The 22,861-nt window shown below is 40.6% G+C and overlaps 1 protein-coding gene across 14 annotated transcripts in view; it reads right to left on the reverse strand.

Moving 5' to 3' along the window:
• The window catches only part of dtnba (dystrobrevin, beta a), a 335,231-nt gene that overhangs the window by 68,559 nt on the left and 243,811 nt on the right, over positions 1–22,861 (reverse strand). For 10 of the 14 annotated variants that reach the window (XM_078399376.1, XM_078399375.1, XM_078399378.1 and 7 more), the window contains 3 exons: positions 11,756–11,845; positions 4,004–4,091; positions 743–828 (listed from right to left, as the gene is read on the reverse strand). In XM_078399376.1, the coding sequence (XP_078255502.1) occupies positions 743–828; positions 4,004–4,091; positions 11,756–11,845 (264 nt within the window). The remainder of the gene's footprint in view (positions 1–742; positions 829–4,003; positions 4,092–11,755; positions 11,846–22,861) is intronic. The other 4 variants (XM_078399386.1, XM_078399384.1, XM_078399381.1 and 1 more) reach the window with 3 other exon arrangements.

Here is a 22,861-nt window from a genome sequence, read left to right on the forward strand (position 1 = left end):
TTAGAGACAAGCTGATTTAGTGATTAGGGTAATGGTGAGTAGGTACCATTTGATCATATCATCGATCGCATATTCCATCACTTTGCTGCTGATTGAAGGCAAATTGCTGGTTTTAATTAAGAATCCCCTTCAACGGCCTCCTCACTACTGATGCCAGGCTCACAGGCCTGTAGTTCCCAGGTTTGTCCTTCCTATCCTTAAATATAGAATAAATTTGAATTCCCCTTTTTCAGTAGCGCCAATATTTTTTATAATCTCTCTTTGCATCTCCTCATCTCTGAACTTCTCGCAATCGACCCCTAGTTCTCACTTTTGTTAAGAGCCTGGCATTTGTCATGTGCATTTTTGCCTGCTGTATTTTACTCCCAAACTAAACAAGACCAGAAACATTGTCTGTCTATTTCCATCCACAGATGTTGCCTGACCTGCTGAGTTCCTCCAGCACTGTGTTTTAAACGCTAGTGTTTCCTTTTTTAATTTTTACTCACTGCTATAATTAACATGACAATGCCACATGTTACTGCTTTCCAAGAAAGTGATTAAAAAAAATTTGTGGCAATCGTTATTTCTCCCAAGTTTCCAATGCATATCCCCATCAGGCAGCTCCATTTATCTTTTTGTTATACTGCTATGAAGATATTCGATGAACGAGAGCACAAAAATATTTTCTGAAATTAGTCCACAATTCAAAACAACTTTAGCAACAGATTTGCTGCAGTATCAAAGACATAATTGTTCCTACCTGTTTTTATTTTCTAGTTCCGCAATTAATTGCCGCTGCTGTTTGTTTGCATCAAAATTGAAGGCCAGTTCTGGAATTGAACGCTGCTAAAATGCAAAATAGATCATTTTATAGAACAGTATAAACAAAGGACTTTTGCAACAACCACATAACCAACTGGTCATTTTATTAGATTTCCCTGCTATTCCTCCGTAACACAATAAAGACCAGAAGTAGAAGGAACAGAAGTGAGCTGGTCACCTCTCAAGCCTGCTCCGCCATAATAAGATGGCAACTGATCCGACTTACCTCAAATTCACTTTCCTCTTTTCCTACTATCCTTGACTCTGCTACTGACTATCAATCTACCCCAGCCTCAAGCGCACAGACTCTTCCCCCAAAGGCCTCGGTGGTAAAGATCCAAAGCCCCACAACACTGAAAAAATGAAATTGTTCCTTATCATAGCTTTAACTGGGTGCTCCTTATTTTGAGACCAGGCATTTAAGCTGTATGTTCCAATAACGTTGCTTCTCATTCTTCTAAACTCACGCGCGTCCCAGTCCACTTAACCTTTTCTTATGGGATGATCCCACTGTACCTGTGATCATCCCAGTGAACCTTCTTTGAACAGCTGAAGTAATGTCTTTCTCCTTAAACAAGAGGACTAAAATTGTTTTCAAGAACTTTAAATGTAAGCTCACCAGTGTCCTTGTACCGTTGAATATGACTTCCCTACTTTTGTACTTCAACCTCCTTGAAATAAGGGAAAACATTCGATAAGGATCCCCTATGAATTGGTGCACCAACATGCTGCCTCTCTGTTTTATTGTGCACAAAGGCCCCCAAATTCCTTGCAGCTTTCTGCTGTTTTTTCTCCATTAAAATTGTACTTGTTTTTTTCATTCATCCTTCCAAATGAAGAAATTTATATTTTTCCATATTGTACTCCAATACACAACTGTTTGCTTACTTGCTTGAAGTGGAAAACAATTATAATTGTTTCCAGGTTGAAAGACACAGACCCAGAAATCCAACCAGCCACTTGTAAATGGCAACGGTAGTCACAAAGTGCTGGAGTACCTCAGCGGGTCAGGCAGCATCTCTGGAGAAAAATGATCAGTGCCATTTCGTGTCGGGAATCTTCTTCAGACTGAGAAGTCTTGTACTTCTTTTTCTACTGAAAATGGCACATGCTGATGGTGTGTTTGCTGTGAAGAGCATCATTCACCTCTTGTTTAGAGGGATGTTGTAAGAAATTTGTTCACAAGGCTCCAAAAGCACCCATCATTGTCCTACCAGATTTTGATGGTCCTGTTTTATCTGTATTAACATGAATAAGGGAGTTTCCTTGGGCAAACCACATCCTGGCACTGACAACCCAATTCAGTTGTTCCCTTTATTAAATTACTAGCTCTCTCTTGGGGGTACAAATCCGTTCACAAACTCACGACCCCCGACCAACCACCCTATTTTACTCACTGATCTCCCATCCAACAATCATTGATCCCACAACCCAATTCCTGACCATAAATCAAAGACTCTGACTCATCAAAGTGAGCATCCTCACAAGTGCTTGACACTTACTCTGACCCAACCAGCACCCCAATGAGACAGTCTGAAGGGTCTCGACCGAAACATCACCCATGCCTTCTCTCCAGGGATGCTGCTAGTCCCGCTGAGTTACTCCAGTATTTTGTGTCTCACTCCAATGATACACCTTCATCTCCCTAACTCTGCATTTCTGGAGAACGATACCTGACCCTGGTTCACCTCAAAACTCCAATCCCTCAGTTAATCCCCAGACTCTAGCATCGCTCTGTACCTGGCACTAAGGAATGGCCATGTTATTTCTAAGCTTTCAACGCATGATCCTGGGACCAAAATCGCCATGACTGTGCAATGACTGATGAACATGGCTCTGTGAGTGTGATGAATGTAGTCTACATGGACTACAAGGCAAAGCCTTCACCACATGGGAAACTGGTCCAAAAGGTTAGAGCCCATGGGATCCAAAACAAGTTAAAGGTTCAAAGGTCTTTTATTGTCACATGTGCCAATTAAGGTAGAGTGATATTCGATTTACCATACAGCCATACAGTTAACAAATTGGATCCAAACTTCGCCTGATAGTAGGACGCAAAGGGTGATGGTGAAGGGCTGTTTATGTGACTGGAAGCCTCCAACCAGTGGTGTGCCACAGGCATTGGTGCTATGCTCATTGTCTACAGGCATTGGTGCTATGCTCATTGTCTACAGGCATTGGTGCTATGCTCATTGTCTACAGGCATTGGTGCTATGCTCATTGTCTGCAGGCATTGGTGCTATGCTCATTGTCTGGAGGCATTGGTGCTATGCTCATTGTCTGCAGGCATTGGTGCTATGCTCATTGTCTGCAGGCATTGGTGCTATGCTCATTGTCTGCAGGCATTGGTGCTATGCTCATTGTCTGCAGGCATTGGTGCTATGCTCATTGTCTGCAGGCATTGGTGCTATGCTCATTGTCTGCAGGCATTGGTGCTATGCTCATTGTCTGCAGGCATTGGTGCTATGCTCATTGTCTACAGGATGATAACTAATGATTTGGCTAGATGGAATTTAATTCTTACGTGTGCTCTGATGCCCTTCGGGGTACTAATCAGGGTAGAACATACAAGTGAATGGTTAGGCACTAAGGCTCGAGGGGGTATTGAACAACAGAGGGATATGAGGAAATGCTGGGTATGTTTACCTTGGAGCAGAGAGGGTTGAAGGGGGAAACTGAGACATGTGCACACAACTGTAAGGGGATGGAAAGGGTAGATAGTGGTAAACTTCTCCTCAGTACAGATGTGAAAAACTGGAGGGATAGATTAAGGGTAAAGGGTCAGAGGAAGAACCTCTCTCCAAGAGGGGCTTGGAATCTGGGGCACACTGCCTGGAGAGGGGAATGGAGGCAGATATCCAGCCTACCAGATAAAACCCCACAATGTCCTTTTTTAAGTACAAAGGATGTTCACAAAAGTTCAGACAACCATTCCAATAAAATTCAATTATCCCCAACATTTTTAAAAAAATTTTAAACTGCTACTAAAAATCAAACTATTTAGTGACATTATTCCAGCTGATGACCGATCGGTATTTATCAACCCTATCCAGCAGTTTTGTGAATCAAAAATCAAGACCCATATCTATTATTCTACGCTAAGCAAAAACACAGTTTCTTTCATGTAAAGAATTATTATGTATTAGCTCTTGGGTGGCAAGAACAGGATAAGAAGAATGGAGAAGGCTGTGCTACTTACTGTGTTTCCAGCTTCTGCAGCCAATCTGGCAGCATACCTCGCAATCAGCCGGTGTTCTTCATCTAGTCGGCTGGGACTGTCCAGGACACTGCCCAGAAATAAATTAAAATTAAAATACTATCCTTCAAAACTCAGCCTTATTTGTAAGCGGTTCCCTGCATCAGGTGAGCTGTATGAAAAACTAATGTTTAATCAGAAACTCAATCATCTTTCCTGTTATTAGTTACTTACGCTGAATTAACACTCCAACCAAGGATTACACATATATTCAATATCCACAGACAGTGTGGTTTAATAGAATGTGATCCTCATGTCATTTGTAAATTATTTGAAAACATATTTGGATATATTGTCAAATCCAAGGCATCAATATAAAAATGTCCTTAAATCTCAAAAGTGAGAAATCTTGTAATTTTAGCTCTGTCGTATTTTGTTTTATGAAACAATTAAATTTCTGTTACCTTGGGCAAATTTGGTATCCTGCAAAGATATTCCTCTTCTCGCATATTCAAAACTGGATTTTTAAGGTAGGTTCACAATACTTAACTTTAAAAAAAATAATTTGGCTTGGAATTATTTGAGGGAAATATTTTATGTTTATTAAACAGGTATTCAAAGCCAATTACCGCTGATCATTTTCTTGGGGTTGAGGTCATAATGTCATGTCCAGAGAATGGAATAAAGCCTACCAATCATGGAGGGCTCAAATACTGGAGCCAAAGATATATTGCACATTGGACATCAGCACTCCAGAAAAGTTGTCTATTCCCCTCCACACCAGTTGCCTGACCCACTGAGTTCCTCCAGCAGTCTGTTTTTTTAGCTCCCGCTCAATCTTGTTGCTGTTGGCTCATCTTCATCTTAATTGGTCTACATATCTTTACTAATAGACAATAGACAATAGGTGCAGGAGTAGGCCATTCGGCCCTTCGAGCCAGCACCGCCATTCAATGTGATCATGGCTGATCATTCTCAATCAGTACCCCGTTCCTGCTTTCTCCCCATACCCCCTGACTCCGCTATCCTTAAGAGCTCTATCTAGCTCTCTCTTGAATGTATTCAGAGAATTGGCCTCCACTGCCCTCTGAGGCAGAGAATTCCACATATTCACAACTCTCTGACTGAAAAAGCTTTTCCTCATCTCTGTTCTAAATGGCCTACCCCTTATTCTTAAACTGTGGCCCCTGGTTCTGGACTCCCCCAACATTGGGAACATGTTTCCTGCCTCTAATGTGTCCAACCCCTTAATAATCTTATACGTTTCGATAAGATCCCCTCTCATCCTTCTAAATTCCAGTGTATACAAGCCTAGTCGCTCCAGTCTTTCAACATATGACAGTCCCGCCATTCCGGGAATTAACCTAGTAAACCTACGGTGCACGCCCTCAATAGCAAGAATATCCTTCCTCAAATTTGGAGACCAAAACTGCACACAGTACTCCAGGTGCGGTCTCACTAGGGCCCTGTACAACTGCAGAAGGACCTCTTTGCTCCTATACTCAACTCCTCTTGTTATGAAGGCCAACATTCCATTGGCTTTCTTCACTGCCTGCTGTACCTGCATGCTTCCTTTCAGTGACTGATGCACTAGGACACCCAGATCACGTTGTACGTCCCCTTTTCCTAACTTGACACCATTCAGATAATAATCTGCCTTCCTATTCTTACCACCAAAGTGGATAACCTCACACTTATCCACATTAAACTGCATCTGCCAAGCATCCGCCCACTCTCACAACCTGTCCAAGTCACCCTGCAACCTCATAACATCTTCCTCACAGTTCACACTGCCACCCAGCTTTGTATCATCTGCAAATTTGCTAATGGTACTTTTAATCCCTTCATCCAAGTCATTGATGTATATTGTAAATAGCTGCGGTCCTAGCACCAAGCCTTGCGGTACCCCACGAGTCACTGCCTGCCATTCTGAAAGGGACCCATTTATCCCCACTCTTTGCTTTCTGTCTGTCAACCTAATCAAATACCCCTGGTTACATAGGAGCACTAAATATATCAAGGTTTGTGCTAGTAGTTGAATGAATTTGCACCTAAACTTCTGAGTTTAAATTGCAGAGAATGTCTACTCCATCTCAGAGAAATGGAAACCAAGTGGATTTCTCTGGCATTTGGTTTTGAGATGAACATAAAGAAATGACGTGTTCCACACATCTAAACAAGGAACAATGCAATTGGTAGACTCTTACCGGGCTTCACAAGTTGACATAATACGCATTAATTTGATTAGGATTGGGATTGTGGGGATGTAGTTTTTGTAGAATTAAAAATTAAAAAATGGAATTGCTAAATCTATATATTTGTTCAACTCCTGAATTAACAGTACCAATACTTTTTACATTATCATTCTCTTGAATTTAATTTTCCACTGTCAACAAACTTGATCTCATCAAAACCTAATTTCCAAGCTCACGTCAAGTCCTCCATGTCCACCATCCCTACCCCCATCAACGTCTTGCACGCCCTCAGTTCATCTAGTCTCTGTTGAATCTTACAGCACTTCCATCATTCCAATTCCCCCACTTATTTCCTGATAACCTACTCTCTCTCACGTGCCCCTCAACCTCTACCCATCTATCTTGGGGATAATTTACTGTAGCCAATTAACGTTTAAAAGATATTAGACAGGCACATGGACAGGAAAGGTTTAGAGGGATAAGGGCGAAACGCAAACAGGTGAGACTAGTGTAGATGGAGCACTTTAGTAAGTATGGGCAAGTTGGGCCGAAGGGCCTATTTCCATTCCATCTATGATTTGATAACTAACTAACCTGCACATCTTTGGAACATGTCTGAGTGTGTACCACATTTTAAAGAATTAACCATTTACATAGATAAATACAATTAATATTAGTTCTCGAATCACCACACAGTAAAATGAACCAGCTAACATTGGTTAGATTCTGCAGAGAACAGAGAATGAGCAGCATTCACCTTCCAATGTGTTTATGCACTTGTATGAAAATAAAGCAATGGAGCATCACTGCAACCAATCACATTGAATAAACCTGACTTGGGATGCAGAGACTGAGTAAACAACTGTAAATTAGGATTGCTGTGCCATTGTACAATCATGAATAAAAAGCACAGAGGGAATGAAGCTGGAATTGATATAGACAAATGAGAGGAAAATAAAAAGATCAAGTTAATTTTTTTGGATTACCGCAAGGATTAAAATCTAAAAGAATAAGACACCACAGTATTCAAAGTAAATTTAAGGGTTTAAACATTTCAGTAAAAATAATGAAGATTAACATTTTATTCAGCATTCATTCACCAGAATGGACAGGTTCCAAAATTTCCTGCTGTGTTTCCAGCAGACAATTGCATAGCATTATGATTATGTGAAATGCAGAACATGCTGGCATGGTACCAGTGTGGTAAAGCTTGTGAAGAAACAGGACATCGACAAGAACAACCTCCAGATTTCCACCGCTGATTGCACATGCAAAAATGTTGGCGGCTGCTGTCATATTTACTCTAGAATTAAAGTGAACAACTGCCTCACCATGAACTGGGCCACTCTCTCATGTTACAATTTGTGAACGGCTTGATGAACAGCAATTTCCATAACTACTCTCCAATGCTGGATTATTTGTTTAGGACTTAATTACTCAAAAACACTAAGCAGTGTATATCACTACAGCAAATCAAAATGCTAAACGAGCAACAAAAAAGGGAAGCAATGATGTAAATTGCTCCATCTCAAGAGATCAATTAGGAAGGATGGGCAGGAACATCCATTATATTAGATGATAGCAATTCTGAAAATGAAGAAAAATAAATGTGACCATAACCCAATGCTTACTCCTGCATTTTCATGCTTTAAACACTAAGTGGAAGTAAATTGCAGAAAAATAAAAAAATATGTACAGCTATTTTTAGTAAATCATGATACAAGATAGCAAATTATTCCATAAGTATGCAATGTTTACCCAAAATATTAAGTAGCATTACTTTCTCAATTGAATTATTTATTGAATCACCAAATGATAGCTTATTCAGCTAACAGAACTTTAGTAATTTGGCAATTGTATAATATTCAAATCCTCCTTTTTAATTTTTTGACAAATTAATATTTAAAGTACAAATAATCCTTTACTAATATACGGGTTGCATTCTTTACGTTCCGTAAACCCTTATGTAAGTCAGGTTTTACGCAAGTCGGAATCAATGTAAAACTAGGTAAAAAGAAAGAACTGCAAATGCAGTCTAATACACAAAAGGACACAAAGTACTCAACCATCAATCTGACAAATGGTCCCAACCCGAAACGTCACCTATCCATGTTCTCCACAGATGCTGCCCGACCTGCTGAGTAACTCCAGCACCTTGTGTGATTTCACCTTAAAAGTAGGTGCTGATGGTGCTGGTCTGCACCAGCGAACCCTTCTTAACCAAATGCCACACCGTTCACTTGGCGTATATGTTGTTGCAGCTCACGTTGTAGCCCATGGCCGACAGCGCTTTCTTCAGGCTGCTGCCACCGATAGGATGAGCTCGGGGTCACCGCGGGGCTCTCTCCCTTCCTACCATCCGCTGCTTCTTCCTGTCAGGCGTCTACTACACGGCGCCCCCTCCATGGCCACAACCTCCTACTCCCCTGGGGTCACTGACATCCGTAGATCTGTACAGGGAAGAGGAGGAGGTGGCAGTGGAGGGGGGAGTGGAGGGGGGAGCGACAGAGTGCGCAAATCGACAGCCAACAGGAAGAAGCGGCAGCTGGTGAGAGGGGAGGTGGCCCCAAGGAGAATGAGCGCGTCCTATCAGTGGTGGCGGTCCGAATAAAGGACCGTCAGCCAGGGGCTACAACGTGAACTGCAGCAACAGCCATTTCAACTGGATGATGCGACAGCTGGTGAGGAAGAGCCCGCTGGAGCACCTTGTGGAAGATGTCAGCTGGGAGTGGTCTTCACCACCTCCCTCATTCTCACTCGCCTTCGCAGTGTTGCAACTATAGTGGCCGCAACTGAAAGAGCAGTGATATCTATGATGAAGTGGATGAGAAGCCCTCGCCATCCTCCCATTGCAATAACACAGGTCATTTAGGAAACAGGAACACCTATTGTGAATTGTTCACAGAAGTGCGAGTTTACTTCAGGTGCCTATTACATAAGTCGGGGAGTGCCTGTATTGTACAATTATTGCAAGTTCCCACTCTCTTAGTAAACTGTACGTGGGTGAGTCCAACTGGATGGGTCCAGCATTAGTCTCTGGCCTGCCAGCTTGTAACAAGATGCTGAGTATAATGTGCAGACTTCTGCATTGGATCGTCCAGCCAAAACAAATGAGCAAAACTGTACTTGCAGCAGCTCCCTCCCCCTGGTTGGTCTGCTTCTCTCCCATGTCAACTCTCATTTCTTATATATCTCAATGGAAACAAGGTTTTTTGTTTATTAAAAAACATTTGCATGGTGTGAGATGGGAGTGAGAGGGAAGTAGTGCAGAGGCCGGAGCTGTTTTTCCGCAAGGACACATATGGCATGTTTGTCTTCATCAGTCAGGGTGGTGAGTGTAAATGTCAAGATGCATGTTGTATCTGTACAAAACTTTGGTTTGGCCAACATGTGGTGGTGGGGGCCTGAAAGTGGTGTTTAAGTGACATTAAGATAGGGACTTCAAGATAGTCATGTTCAAGGAATAGAGGGATATGGATCATGTACAGGGAGATAAGATCGATCTAACTAGGCATCATGTTTGGTACAAGCATTGTGGGCCAAAGTGGTGCACTTCTATGTCTATGTCTCAGGAGAAGCTGACGTAAAAGGGCTGAATTCATTGGAAACTTAGATGTTTTGGAGATGATATGAGCAATTTTCTCTATGCATTTGTAATGAACTTTTGGAATTTGGAACTTTCTTGCAAAAACTACATTTGTTGCAAAATCAATTGTTAATTTGAAACTGAGAAAGATATGTTCATTTTACTCAAAGATATTAATGCAAATGAACTAAAGGCAGAGTTTTCGTGTTACAAATTAGCTATAATTTCACTAAATATCAAATTAGGGTCGACATGCTAAATGGCCTGTGTTCCCCTGATCTTGTGAATGAGAAAAACGTGTGATATCTCTTTGTAACGTGAGTTGCTGGAATTATTTTTTAAACCATAATGGTGGAAAGAATCTTATTTTCCCACTGAGCTCATAGTGGATGGTAATAGAAAAAGTCAAAGAAACCAAGCAATTCAAAGTTTAAATACATAAATCAACCATTTAGCTTTTAACTTTGAATCTTAACACTGCACGTTGGTACTGAAAATAAATTACAAACTGACTGACGCAGGTGCAATGGGTCAAGGAGGCAATAATTGACTGGGAGAAGGAGGCAGTTCAGAAAGATCCAGACAACTTGCAATGCAAGATCAAAGGATAATTATGGATGAACAAGGTGCATCAGCTCAGGTAATTCAACCAATCAGAAGGATCATCCTTGTCCAGTCCTGACCTAATGGTTATAATCTGTCGAACTGATTATGCAGTTCAATTCCTTCGTTGATTAGAATGAAGATCTTATTGGTGAACATGTATATCACACAATGTGAAGGTCAGTCTCCCTTTATTATGTAGCCTGCTAACAGTTTAAAAAAAATTGTTAGCACTTGCTTAACAAATGCAGTCTGAAATTCCTGGTCATAAAACCAACCTCACAGTCAGAAGACCAATTCTCTTCCACCCTCTTTGCATTGGGATTATTATGTAGAATAAGGCGTGTCGTTTGTTATAATGAAACATCTCCACCATGTGTGTACAATGTTCCCCATGATATCATTGGAAAGAAAATACAATTTTCCATAAACAAGCTTAAGTTTATGGTACAAATCTCAGTTCATTTTTTGCTCTATGTCAAATGCCACAGTGATTCAGCACCAGCTCTCCAAATCCAACATCCACCAACACAAAATTTGTGAGGTACATTACAAACAATGCATAATTCAGAAGTGAAAAAATTGAACTAGATTGAAAAAAAGAACAATTAATCATGGATGAAAACATTACTGAAGAAAACTAACGTGTCCTTTAGAGCTACCTTGCTCTTCCTATTTTATATCTGAGGTACTGTGCGCCTATTAAAATGAACCCATCTTTACATTCTTAACAAGCTGCAAAAAATTGCTGATAGAAAAGCGGAATCAGACAATTTTGAATACGCTATTTAACACAGCCATTTAATTTCCCCAGTTTTACTGCATGATGAGCAATTTGATCGGGTGTTTAAATATAGAATATGCTGATGGCTATGTTTTGTTGCTTGGAACATTTAAACAGTCCCGGAGAGTCTATAAAATACCTAATTATCCAGTTGGCTGAAAATCCCAGATATCATCCAGTACGCTGTAGAACTTTGTTCATCTTAAAATAAAACAATATTTTTTTTCTGAACAAGATGTCAGTGAAGGACTATTTCAAGATCATCATAAAAGTATTGAGGTACAAGCTAATGAGTGCTCTTTGGGGCATCATCAAGGGGCACAGCATGGTTTTCCTCAAAACAGCTAACTTTTCTCAGGCTTCATGCAGTTTGATTGAATGCTGTTGATGCACACAATCACAGCAGAAAAGGAACATATATCAAATCCTGGATTCTTGATGGGAAATTCAGTGGTCAGGGAAATCAGATGGACTACTCTCATTCATCTCCCCTTAAAAGTTGAGTCACTCCAACTGGGTTGTGCTGTTAAAGATTTCAGAGACTTGTTTCCTCTGTATAGTTCTACATGGAATCAACAAACACTAACCGTGTGCCATTCTGTAGCCGGCTCACATAGACTGCTATCAGATCGTGCTCATCAGCCAGCCGGTTGGCCATGTCCAGGCCGTGCTGTAACCTGGTGACAATGGAGGTAAATAAAGTAAAAAGTAGAACAAAAGAAAGAAAATAAAAGCATACATGATTCACATAATAAACCAAACACATTGTAACAAAATTAAACCAAAAGAATAATTGAGAATTCTGATCAGCATGAGATCAAAAAGCAAACTTTTGGTAATATAAGCACTTTGTATTTTACCTGTGTGATCCATGACAGAGGGGAATCTCTGTTGACAAGGATGAGCAGCTCCATTAACCGCTTCCACCACAATGGAAACCTCAAAGTTTGTGCATTCATCAATGGATTATCATTTAATGGATTGGCAAATATTTTGAATGCAGGCAGGCGTCAGACAAATGCAATGCTGGATACATGCAGTTTATCACAAAACAGGGACAAATTTATGTTGCATTCCATCATGTGATAATTTTGTCTTCACTGTGATAATCTCAAACTCTATTCCAATATCCTGTTAGCCTTATAAATTATTGTGTGAATTTAAAGTCGAGTCTGGTAGAGTAAATTTCTCTGCTGCTAATTACCCCTGGGGTACCATCCCACTAGTAATGGCTCTGCAATCCTTCCTCAACAGGAGAGCAGAATTAACATGAAACAAGCCAACGTTACCATTTTCCAAAACAAGTAACAACTTAAGAATTCATAATGTAAAAGTTGACTTTAATGCATTATTGATCTGTAAATGATATGACAACTCACTAAGGACCTTTTTTCTTTAATGATTGCTTTATGCGGGAAAGAGAATGTTACTGGCAAAGCTATTACTAACTGTGTGACCTTGCTTGCAATTAGAACAAAATACCTAATGTCCGCAAGTTTTATATCTTTGGCTGCAAATAAAACTAAAATTATGTCCAGAGTTGGACGAAGGAGCTGTCAAATTAAGTGCAATTATGCTGTCTTGTAAAAGAAAGATTTACATAAAATGAGGTTAAAGTTGTGAGTTATCAACTTTTTCAAAGAGCTCGTACAAGCACACATTCTTCCATGCTGATTCCGTAAGTATTTTTCATGGGTAAACATATCCCAACTGTGAAAGGACAACATGCTCTGATCATACACAGATATGTGATAATGGTTTGAACATGCACACAAAATGTTGGAGTAACTCAAACCCCTGTCCCACTTAGGCGATTTTTTTAGGTGACTACAGGCGACTAGGCTGTCGCCACATGGTTGCCGGAGTGTCGCCTGTATGGGCGTGTGTAGTCTCCTCAGTCGCCCAAAGAGTCGTAGCATCTTTCTGGTTGCTGCTGGATTTTCAGAATGTTGAAAATTTTTTGGCGACAGTGGGTTTGACACCAATGAGCGTAGCTTGACATCTCCTGACGTAGGTGCTGTCGTAGGTTGTTGCCAGGTGACGTAGGTTGTCGCCAGTGCTAACTTTGGTGAATTCCATTGATGTATGAAGATATTGTATTTCAGAGTAGTGTCTCATGGCACCACTTTCAAATATTTTAATTTCATATATTTTGATCAATAAAACAAACACAAACACAAGCATTGTACTGCATTGAAAATTAAATTCTTTTGGGAGGATGTGGGTGGCCTTGAAAAGGGTTTTTTCTTGAGATCTGTTGTGGGCATAGTTCCAGTGGCTTACTCATGAAGGCCCTTTTCCCCAGGAGAGAGTCCACCCCTGTCTTCAGCTTGTGGAACAGCTCAGGGGGGAGCCAAGTGAAGTTTATGAAGACAGCATCATCTTCTTGCTGGAGTTCAGTCATCAGGTTATCATACTGGCCCAACCTGGGTCTCTTCAGGGACAAGGGCTTCAACCACACAGACCTCTTCCTGGGCTTCTTCTTCCCCATTCTTCTTGTCCTTCTGTCTTGCTGATCTTTAAGCATGAGGGCCGCTGCAAGCAGCAGGGCTTCTTCTTGTGAGAGTAATGCCCTCTGATGTTCCTCCATTGTCCTCATATTTCGCTTGGGCAGCTTACAACCCAGGGGTATGATTTTTGATTTCTCTAACTTCATATAACCCCTGCATTCCCTCTCTCTCCATCCCTCCCCCACCCAAGTCGATCCAGCTTTCATTCTCACCAAGCTGCAGCTAACAATTGCCTGTTTCCTTTATCATTGTTACTTTTTTCATGTCTTTCATTCATTTGTTCGATATCTCTCTACATCATTGTCTATATCTCTTGTTTACCTTTCCCGTGACTTTCAGTCTAAAGAAGGGTTCCGACCTGAAATATCACCCATTCCTCTCCAGATGTTGTGCTGACCGTATAATAACAGAAGCCTTACACCTGGATAACGATCCAAAGACTTTATTAACTACATAACAAGCACGACCTCACGCCTGCACGTTCCACTTACACTAACCTGAATCTCGCAAGCAGTGGTCACTCCAAAGCTAAAGGGGCGTAACTACAAAAGCATGACGCATAACATGAGTGACACCATTACACTAATCTACATCCCCCTCTTAAAGAATCAACAACGATACAGACCCATAAACTAAGCACGTCATGTATAACAATCGATGACAAACTGGAGGAAAGTTAAACATAGTCCGGATACTTCACAACCGGCCTGCAAACATGACCAGCACGTGTACAATAGAGACCATCTCCATTCTTCTTATCCAGGGAGAGAGCAGGTGATTCCACAGGCGAGGGAGACTGAATCAACGTCCCTGGAGACGAAGCAGGAAACTGTGGAACAGGCGATGAATATGGAGGCGAAGATGGAACAGGCAGAGGAGCTGTTGCAGACATGGATTGTTGTGCTGGCGAAAGCATGCGAGTGCCACTAGGCGTAAACGGAAGCGAACTTGTACGATCTGGATTATACAGAGGAGGAACTGGCTTGTTCACAGGCAGGATGTGTCGCCTGTTACGTTGGTAGGTACCGCCATCGGCACTAACGATATATGAGCGTGGCTCCTAAGCAATTCCGGAAATTACTCCGATACGGTCATGGCCTCTGTCAGTCTGTAAGCGGACCACCTGCCCTTTGGTCAGTGGTGGCAGTGGCCTACTTGTCTTGTCAAACCATCGTTTCTGAATGTCATGCTTCTGTTGCAACCTGGATTGAATACGGATCTTATCTTAAGAGATACGGATTTGTATCAACCCCAAGGACTCAAACACAGCGATCAAACGACCACGTTATCCCACTTCTGACACCATGTTGTGCTGACCGTATAATAACAGCCTTACACCTGGATAACGATCCAAAGACTTTATTAACTACATAGCAAGCATGACCTCACACTTGCACGTTCCACTTACACTAACCCGAATCTCGCAAGCAGTGGTCACTCCAAAGCTAAAGGGATGTAACTACAAAAGCATGACACATAACATGAGTGACACCATTACACTAATCTACACCAGAGATGCTGCCTGTCCCACTGAGTTATTCTCGCATTTTGTGTCTATCTATAGACATGCTTTTCACTGTCTGCAGGTACTCCCAACTGCTGGTCTATACATTGGAGTTTTAGCACAACAGCAGATTAATGTGCCAGTAAGTGTCAAGTAGAACCCTGAGCAACTGTAAATGTTTGAGGAAGACATTTCCCTATTAAGATTTAAATGTTCAGAATGAAAATTAGTGTGGCATTTCATTGGAGTGTCACTTAAGCCAATTATAATGTTGACAACTTTTTTCATGAGATGAAACCAAAATGATAAAATGATTTTCAGTCTTGAACTATGTTTCTGATTTTCAAGGTTCATCAGGCGGAGGAATGAAAAAAATCATAAATTTATTTGAAAAACTTTTATTAGGCGGAGGAATGAAAAAATTCATAAATTTATTTGAAAAACTTTTATTTGTAGTTCAAGGCAACTTGCAATGCTATGTATAAGCTATCTGAAAGCAAGAGGCATTACGGCCCAACTCATCCATACCAACTCAGATGCCCCAAATAAACTAATCCAAGTTGCTCAGGTTTGGCCCTAAGCCTTTCCTATGCATGTATTTGAGCAAATGTCTATTATATGTTGCTATTGCACCTGGCTTAACTACTTCCTCTGGCAGCTTCTTCCATATACACATCAATGTATGACAAAGTTGCTCCTCGGATTCCTATTAAATCCTTCCCCTTGAACCTATGCCCTCTTGTTCTTGATTCCCTTACCCTGGGAAAAAGACTACATGATTTCATCCCATCTATTCCCCTCATGATCTTATATACCTGTATATAACCACCTCTCAGCCTCCTGCGCTACAAGGAAATAAAGACCCAGTCTACCATACCTCTCCCTCTAGCTCAGATCCTCGAGTCCTGGCAACACTCGTGACATATTATGTATAGCAGGGCAATCAAATCTAAACACATTCCAAGTGCAATCTCACCAATATCTTACACAACTGAACCATACATTCCAATCTCTATACTCAATTCCCTGATAGGGGCGGCACGGTAGCGCAGCGGTAGAGTTGCTGCTTTACAGCGAATGCAGCGCCGGAGACACAGGTTCGATCCTGACTACGGATGCTGCACTGTAAGGAGTTTGTACGTTCTCCCCGTGACCTGCGTGGGTTTTCTCCGAGATCTTCGGTTTCCTCCCACACTCCAAAGACGTACAGGTATGTAGGTTAATTGGCTGGGTAAATGTAAAAATTGTCCCTAGTGGGTGTAGGATAGTGTTAATGTACGGGGATCACTGGGCGGCACGGACTTGGAGGGCCGAAAAGGCCTGTTTCCGGCTGTAGATATATGATGATGATGATGATGATCAATGAAGGCCAAAGTGTGAAAATAACCTCTTTGCCACTGTGACTCCACTTTCAAGGAACTGCGGAGTTGTACTGAACAATCTTTTTGCTCCATAACACTCCCCAGAGGGTTAGCTTTCACCGTGAAGGTCCTGCCCTGGTTTGATTTCACAGAATGCAACACCTAACACTTATCCGAATTAAACTTCAGTAGCCATTCCTCGGCCCACTTGCCAAGATGATCAAGAACCCAAGGTAATCACGCTGGGCCTGTACCTAGTGGAGTGCTGCTCCCATTCTTGGGCCCATTCTTGTTTGAACGATTTGGATGTGAATGAAAAATGCATGATAAGTAAGTCTGTAGATGGCACTGAAATATGGGTGGTATCAAAGACGGTGAAGATGGTTATCATGAATTGTAGTGGAATCTTGGTCACCAAAAAACAGATTTTAATTCAAAAAAAGACTTTACGAAGGTCAACCAAAATACTATGAATATATTAAATAAATGTTCAGGATAAGGGCAATGTGTCCTTTTATTTCACCATGTCTAATCTTTAAAATCTGAAAAAGCAGAATGCAGCATTGAATTTTACAACATCTACATGCGTCATGTCATTATGTTTCTCCACAACAAAACATTGCAATACTGCTGAACAATGAACCATCATGAATTTCAAGCAGACACATAAATGTAAATGAAGGAGAGCGACTCGTATTGCGATCTTGTCAAGCTTGCAAATGCCACAGCACGATCATTAAAAACCGACTCAAATCGTGACTTTATGATTGATACTCATACCAAAATCCACTGATTAATGAAAACAGAACCTTAGTAATTGTTTGAGTGGATGAGACAAAATAAAATTAAACCTATGTAAATAAACGCTATATTTCTTCGTGCAATGACAGCTCCTCTATAACTTGATACAAGTGCTCGCTGATTCTTTCGACCTGTAAATATCATGGGGTCTCAATCACAATAAACTGAGCACAATCTCAATGCAAATGCAAACCACCACACCAAGTAGCAAAAGGAACAGACAAATATTCGCACAATAAAAGTCAATTGATAAAAAAAAAGACTGGAATGTAAGAAAGATGAAAAAAAATCAAAAATCAGGACATCAACGCAAATTCAACAATTAGAGTGAGACAAGCATCTGATAACTTAGTATAATTTTCATTTGAGCGTTTTTACATCTTTTCACAAAATTAGCTTTCTTTTCTGAACTAACGACAAATCTTTGTTACACAGTTGTCCGGCAGCTACCCTTTATACACGTGAAATGGAACTGCACCATTTCCCAGTTCTGATGAATGATCCCAAAACTACAATGTTAATTGTATCACTTTCCACAGATGCTGCTTGATCTGCTGTTCTGTTCCAACATTTTCTGTTTTACTTTCATATTTCCAGCATCTGAAATTATTTAAATTTTCTTTACCATCTTGTCATCTGGACAAGTTATTAAATGAGCTTGACACGCTTCATTTTTAATCAAATTGAGCACAAAAGATAAATTTTGTGGCTAGGCCCATATAAATGAGTAATTTCCTTTGCAAAAGAGGAATTATACAATGTTGTACATTTGTGTCAGGAAACTGGAGCTAGGAGTATAGGAGACTGAGGGATGACCTTATATAAAATCATGACAGACACTGATTAGGTGAATGCATACAGTCTTCAGTTTAATTTAGTTTATTGTCACGTGTACCGAGGTACAGTGAAAAGCTTTTGTTGCGTGCTATCCAATCAGCAGAATTACAATCGAGCCATTTTCCAAGGAAAGGGGAATCAAAAAGAAGAGGGCAGAGGTTTAACACAAGAGGGAAAAGATTTAATTGGCAACTTTTTCCACATAAAGGGTGGTGTGTATATGGACCAAGTTGCCAGAGAAAATGGTTGAGGCAGGCCCGAACACAACATTTAAGACATTTGGACAGGTATGTGGGAAGGAAAGATTTAGACAAATGGAACTAGATTGGATGAGCATCTTGGTCTGCATTGATATATTGCACTGAAGGGCCTGTTCCCATGCTGCTTTACTCTATGTTTCTAAATAGGCCTGGGAACTGCAGCAGATAAATGTTATGAGCTCTGTAGTCTTGAGATAATGATTCTAAGGCTCAGTGTTAAAACAATAAGCAGGCATAGGTACAAGATTTGCATCCAGTCCCATGTATGACAGATACCAATTCTGTGGAAGGTACTGCAATGAACACAAATCCCATACACCCGAGTACAATACATCCATTGTTTGGACTCTTTTTTTGCCACTGGGGATTTTAAAATAGCGATGAACTGCATCTATTTTGCTCACTTTCATTTGATATTTGAGATGTGAAGTAAATACATGGAACATTTCTGAAGGCAAAAGATCAGAACAAATATAAGGAAACATTTTTTTTGGAACAGATTACTGTCATGAGTGAGGCATTGATCCTCTGCAATCCTTTGTCCCACTGCAGGGCACATACCCAAGAGAAAGGCATTTTCAAGACATGAGGCTCAATATGGTGTACTAGCTTTTCTGACTCAAGAGACTTTCCGTTTATTCCCTTCAGTTTAACTTAGTGAAAAGTAATTTAATTCACATAAAATTCTTGGCAAGCTCGAGCAAAAGATTCTGAGAGGATGTTTGGGGAGTCTCGAATTCAAGGACAAGCACTTGAGTGGTAAAATGAAAAAAAGATTCTTCTCAGGTTTTTGAAATCAAGGATGTAGATTAATGTGCAGGGAAGAGTTGTTGAGGTAGAAATTCAAGTTTAAGCAGGATTAAGGCCAAAATATATTCTCCTGCTCCTGTATCTTAAATTCTTGTGCTAAATTGGGTTGAACAATTGAGGAATGCTAATTCATTTTAATTTATAAAATCAATCTTTGATTCACCAAGCACGAGTCATGACATTATGTTAGATTTCAACCATACCACTTAAAAAGATTCAAGCTGGAGATGGCATCACTGTGAATTGCCTTGCGTGATCCAAAACCATCTGTAAAATTCATCATGAAATAATAGTAATAATCTATTTAAATTCATTATTTTTATAAATTTGTAAAGATTAATTTAAAAGGCTTTCTCGCCAAAGAGTTCTTGAAACATCTAGTTTAAAGAACTCCTCTGATAGAAAATCTACTCAAATAAATTTGTTAATATCACGAAACACTTAGATTAATGCAAATGTTAATAGAGTAGTTCATCAATTAATTTTGCCTTTTCCTTGCAAGGAGATGACAGCATGTTCAATCCTGTCATTAAGTTTCTGGCTGTGACGCAGCAAATTTCAACTGCAAATATGAGTTACATATTTAATGGACAACCAAATCTACAAAGAAATGAGGCAAACCTCAGAGCATTGCTGCACGCTCTAGGACATCAGATCCCTTAAATCACTTTCAAGTGCTGAACAATTTGTAATCTTTCAGTCATAGGTTGGGGCCGTGGCCCATAACCCCAACAATTAATGTCAAACTCTCTTTGGTTTGATGTTGACGAGCCACCAACTTGGACTGCGAGATTTCTTATGGTGCATTGTCATCCCATGCCGCTTTCCGGAAGTTATTCCAGGATTTCGATCAAGCAATGATGAAAATATAGCAGCATATTTCTGAGTTTAACATGTGCCCTCGAGGGGATCATGCAGATTTGAAATCAGTGAAAATTTATGACAAAAGCAGCAACCATTTAGCTCACCCAGCCCAGTAAAGAAAGAGTGACCCATTTCAACCCCATCGTCCAGCCCTCGGTCTGCAGTGCTGCAGGTTACATCTAAATACATTCAATATCTAAATATATATCCACATATTTGTTGAACTATGATTATGATTTCAATCTCAGTGAATCTTTCTGGCAGTGAGTTTGTCTGATGAAAGTCTTTACTCCCATCTCCCCTGCAATCACTCAACCAAATATTTCAAATTTATGTCGCTTAGTTTTCATCCATCTGTTAAAGAAAATAAATCCATCCTATTTAGTTTGTCTTGGACACTCAAAATTTTATGCTGGTCTGAAGATAGGTCCCGGCCCAAAATGTTGCCTGTCCATTCCCTCCAGAGATGCTGCCTGACTCATTGAGTTTCTCCAGCACTTTGTGTTATACTCAAGATTCCAGCATCTGCAGTAGCTTATGTCTCTACAAATTTCCTGCATTCTCCTGCCTTCTCCCCATAACCTCTGACACCTGTACTAATCAAGAATCTATCTATCTCTGCTTTAAATAAATCCACTGACTTGCCTCCACAGTCTTCTGTGGCAAAGAATTCCACAGATTCACCACCAATTTGTGCGGTAAAAGAATTCTATATCCTGACCAACAGAGCACAATCAGTAAGGACAGGCGATGAAATATCCTTCATGATAATTCTCAACATGGGTGCACCGCAAGGATGTTTACTCCGCCCCTTACAATACTCCCAATACACTCACTATTGTGGGGCCTAATCCTGCTTTAACTCCATTTACAACATGTTACAACCCATGAAGCACAGCCAGACATTTCCATTGCTTTTTCTAAATTGAATTAAAATTTCAAACTGCAATAATTAATCTGAACTAAAATAACTTTAAATCTAATGCAAATTCCAAAGTTGATCTTCAAATGATGCTTTGATAATTTTTAGAATGCAACGAGCAGCTTAAATGTAACAATTCACATGCAGATGCTGGAAATCTAAAACTAAAAACTGACCATATTTCTTGGAATAGAAACAGAGCTAACATTTCAGGTCATGGAACCATCTCCAAACGTCATACAGGGCAAGATTAGCAAATTTGCTGATGATACAAAAGTGAGTGGTTTTGCAGATAGTGAAGATGGTTGTGAAAGATTGCAGCAGGATCTGGATCGATTGGCCAGGTAGGCTGAGGTTATGGCTGATAGAATTTAATAAAGGGAAGTGTGAGGTGTGGCATTTTGGGATGTCTAACAAGGGCAGGACTGACACAGTGAATGGTAGGCCGCTGGGGAGTGTTGTAGAGCAGAGGGATCTTGGAGTGCAGGTGCATGGTTCCTTGAAGGTCGAGTCACAGGTAGATAAGGTGGTCAAAAAGGCTTTTGGCACATTGGCCTTAATCAGTCAGAGTATAGAGTATAGAAGTTGGGAGGTCATGTTGCAGTTGTATAAGATGTTGGTGAGACCGCATTTAGAATATTGTGTGGGAAAGAACTGCAGATGCTGGTTTAAATCGAAGGTAGACACAAAATGCTGGACTTACTCAGTGGGACCGGCAGCATATCTGGAGAGAAGGAATGGGTGACGTTTCGGATTGAGACCCTTCTTCAGACTGACTTTAGAATATTGTGTTCAGTTCTGGGCACCGTTATAGGAAAGATATTGTCAAGCTTGAAAGGGTTCAGAAATGATTTACGAGGATGTTGCCAGAACTAGAGGGTGTGAGCTATAGGGAGAGGTTGAGTAGGCTGGGTCTCTATTCCTTGGAGTGCAGGAAGATGAGGGGTGATCTTATAGAGGTGTACAAAATCATGAGAGGAATAGGTCGGGTAGTGCACAGTCTCTCGCCCAGAGTAGGGAAATTGAGGACCAGAGAACATAGGTTCAAGATGAAGAGGAAAGATTTAATAGGAATCTGAGGGGTAACTTTTTCACATATAGGGTGGTGGGTGTATGGAACAAGCTACCAGATCAGGTAGTTGAGCCAGGGATGATCCCAACATTTAAGAAACAGTTAGACAGGTACATGGATAGGACAGGTTTGGAGGGATATTGACCACGTGCAGGCTGGTGGGACTAGTATAGCTGGGACATGTTGTCGGGTGTGGGCAAGTTGGTCCGAAGGGTCTGTTTCCACACTGTGTCACTCTATGGTCCACAGAATGGACCTGACCTGCTGAGTATTTACAGCATTTTTTGCTTTTGTTTAAAAATGCACAACTTCAAAAAAAAACAAAAAAACACAATCCACGTGATCATCAACTTTTAAAATAAAAAGAGTTAAAAAAATGCACATATATTTGGACCCATTTTGAGTGCAGATAAATATCAGGAACATCAGGGGAATCGATAAACATGTAAGAATAGGCTAGAGGAAAATAATGGTAATATATTCTCCAAAGACGTACAGGTATGTAGGTTAATTGGCTGGGTAAATGTGAAAAAATTGTCCCTAGTGGGTGTAGGATAGTGTTAATGTACGGGGATCGCTGGGCGGCACGGACTTGGTGGGCCGAAAAGGCCTGTTTCCGGCTGTATATATATGATATGATATGATAAGAAAATATGATAAATGTGACATGATAGAGGTGAAATTGTGTTAAGATTCCAGAGATTCATGTAAATGCATCATGTTAGCAAGCAATAAATTAGAACTATTCTGAT

The sequence above is a fragment of the Rhinoraja longicauda genome, chromosome 5 (genome assembly GCF_053455715.1).
Source record: "Rhinoraja longicauda isolate Sanriku21f chromosome 5, sRhiLon1.1, whole genome shotgun sequence".
Taxonomy (NCBI): domain Eukaryota; kingdom Metazoa; phylum Chordata; class Chondrichthyes; order Rajiformes; family Arhynchobatidae; genus Rhinoraja; species Rhinoraja longicauda.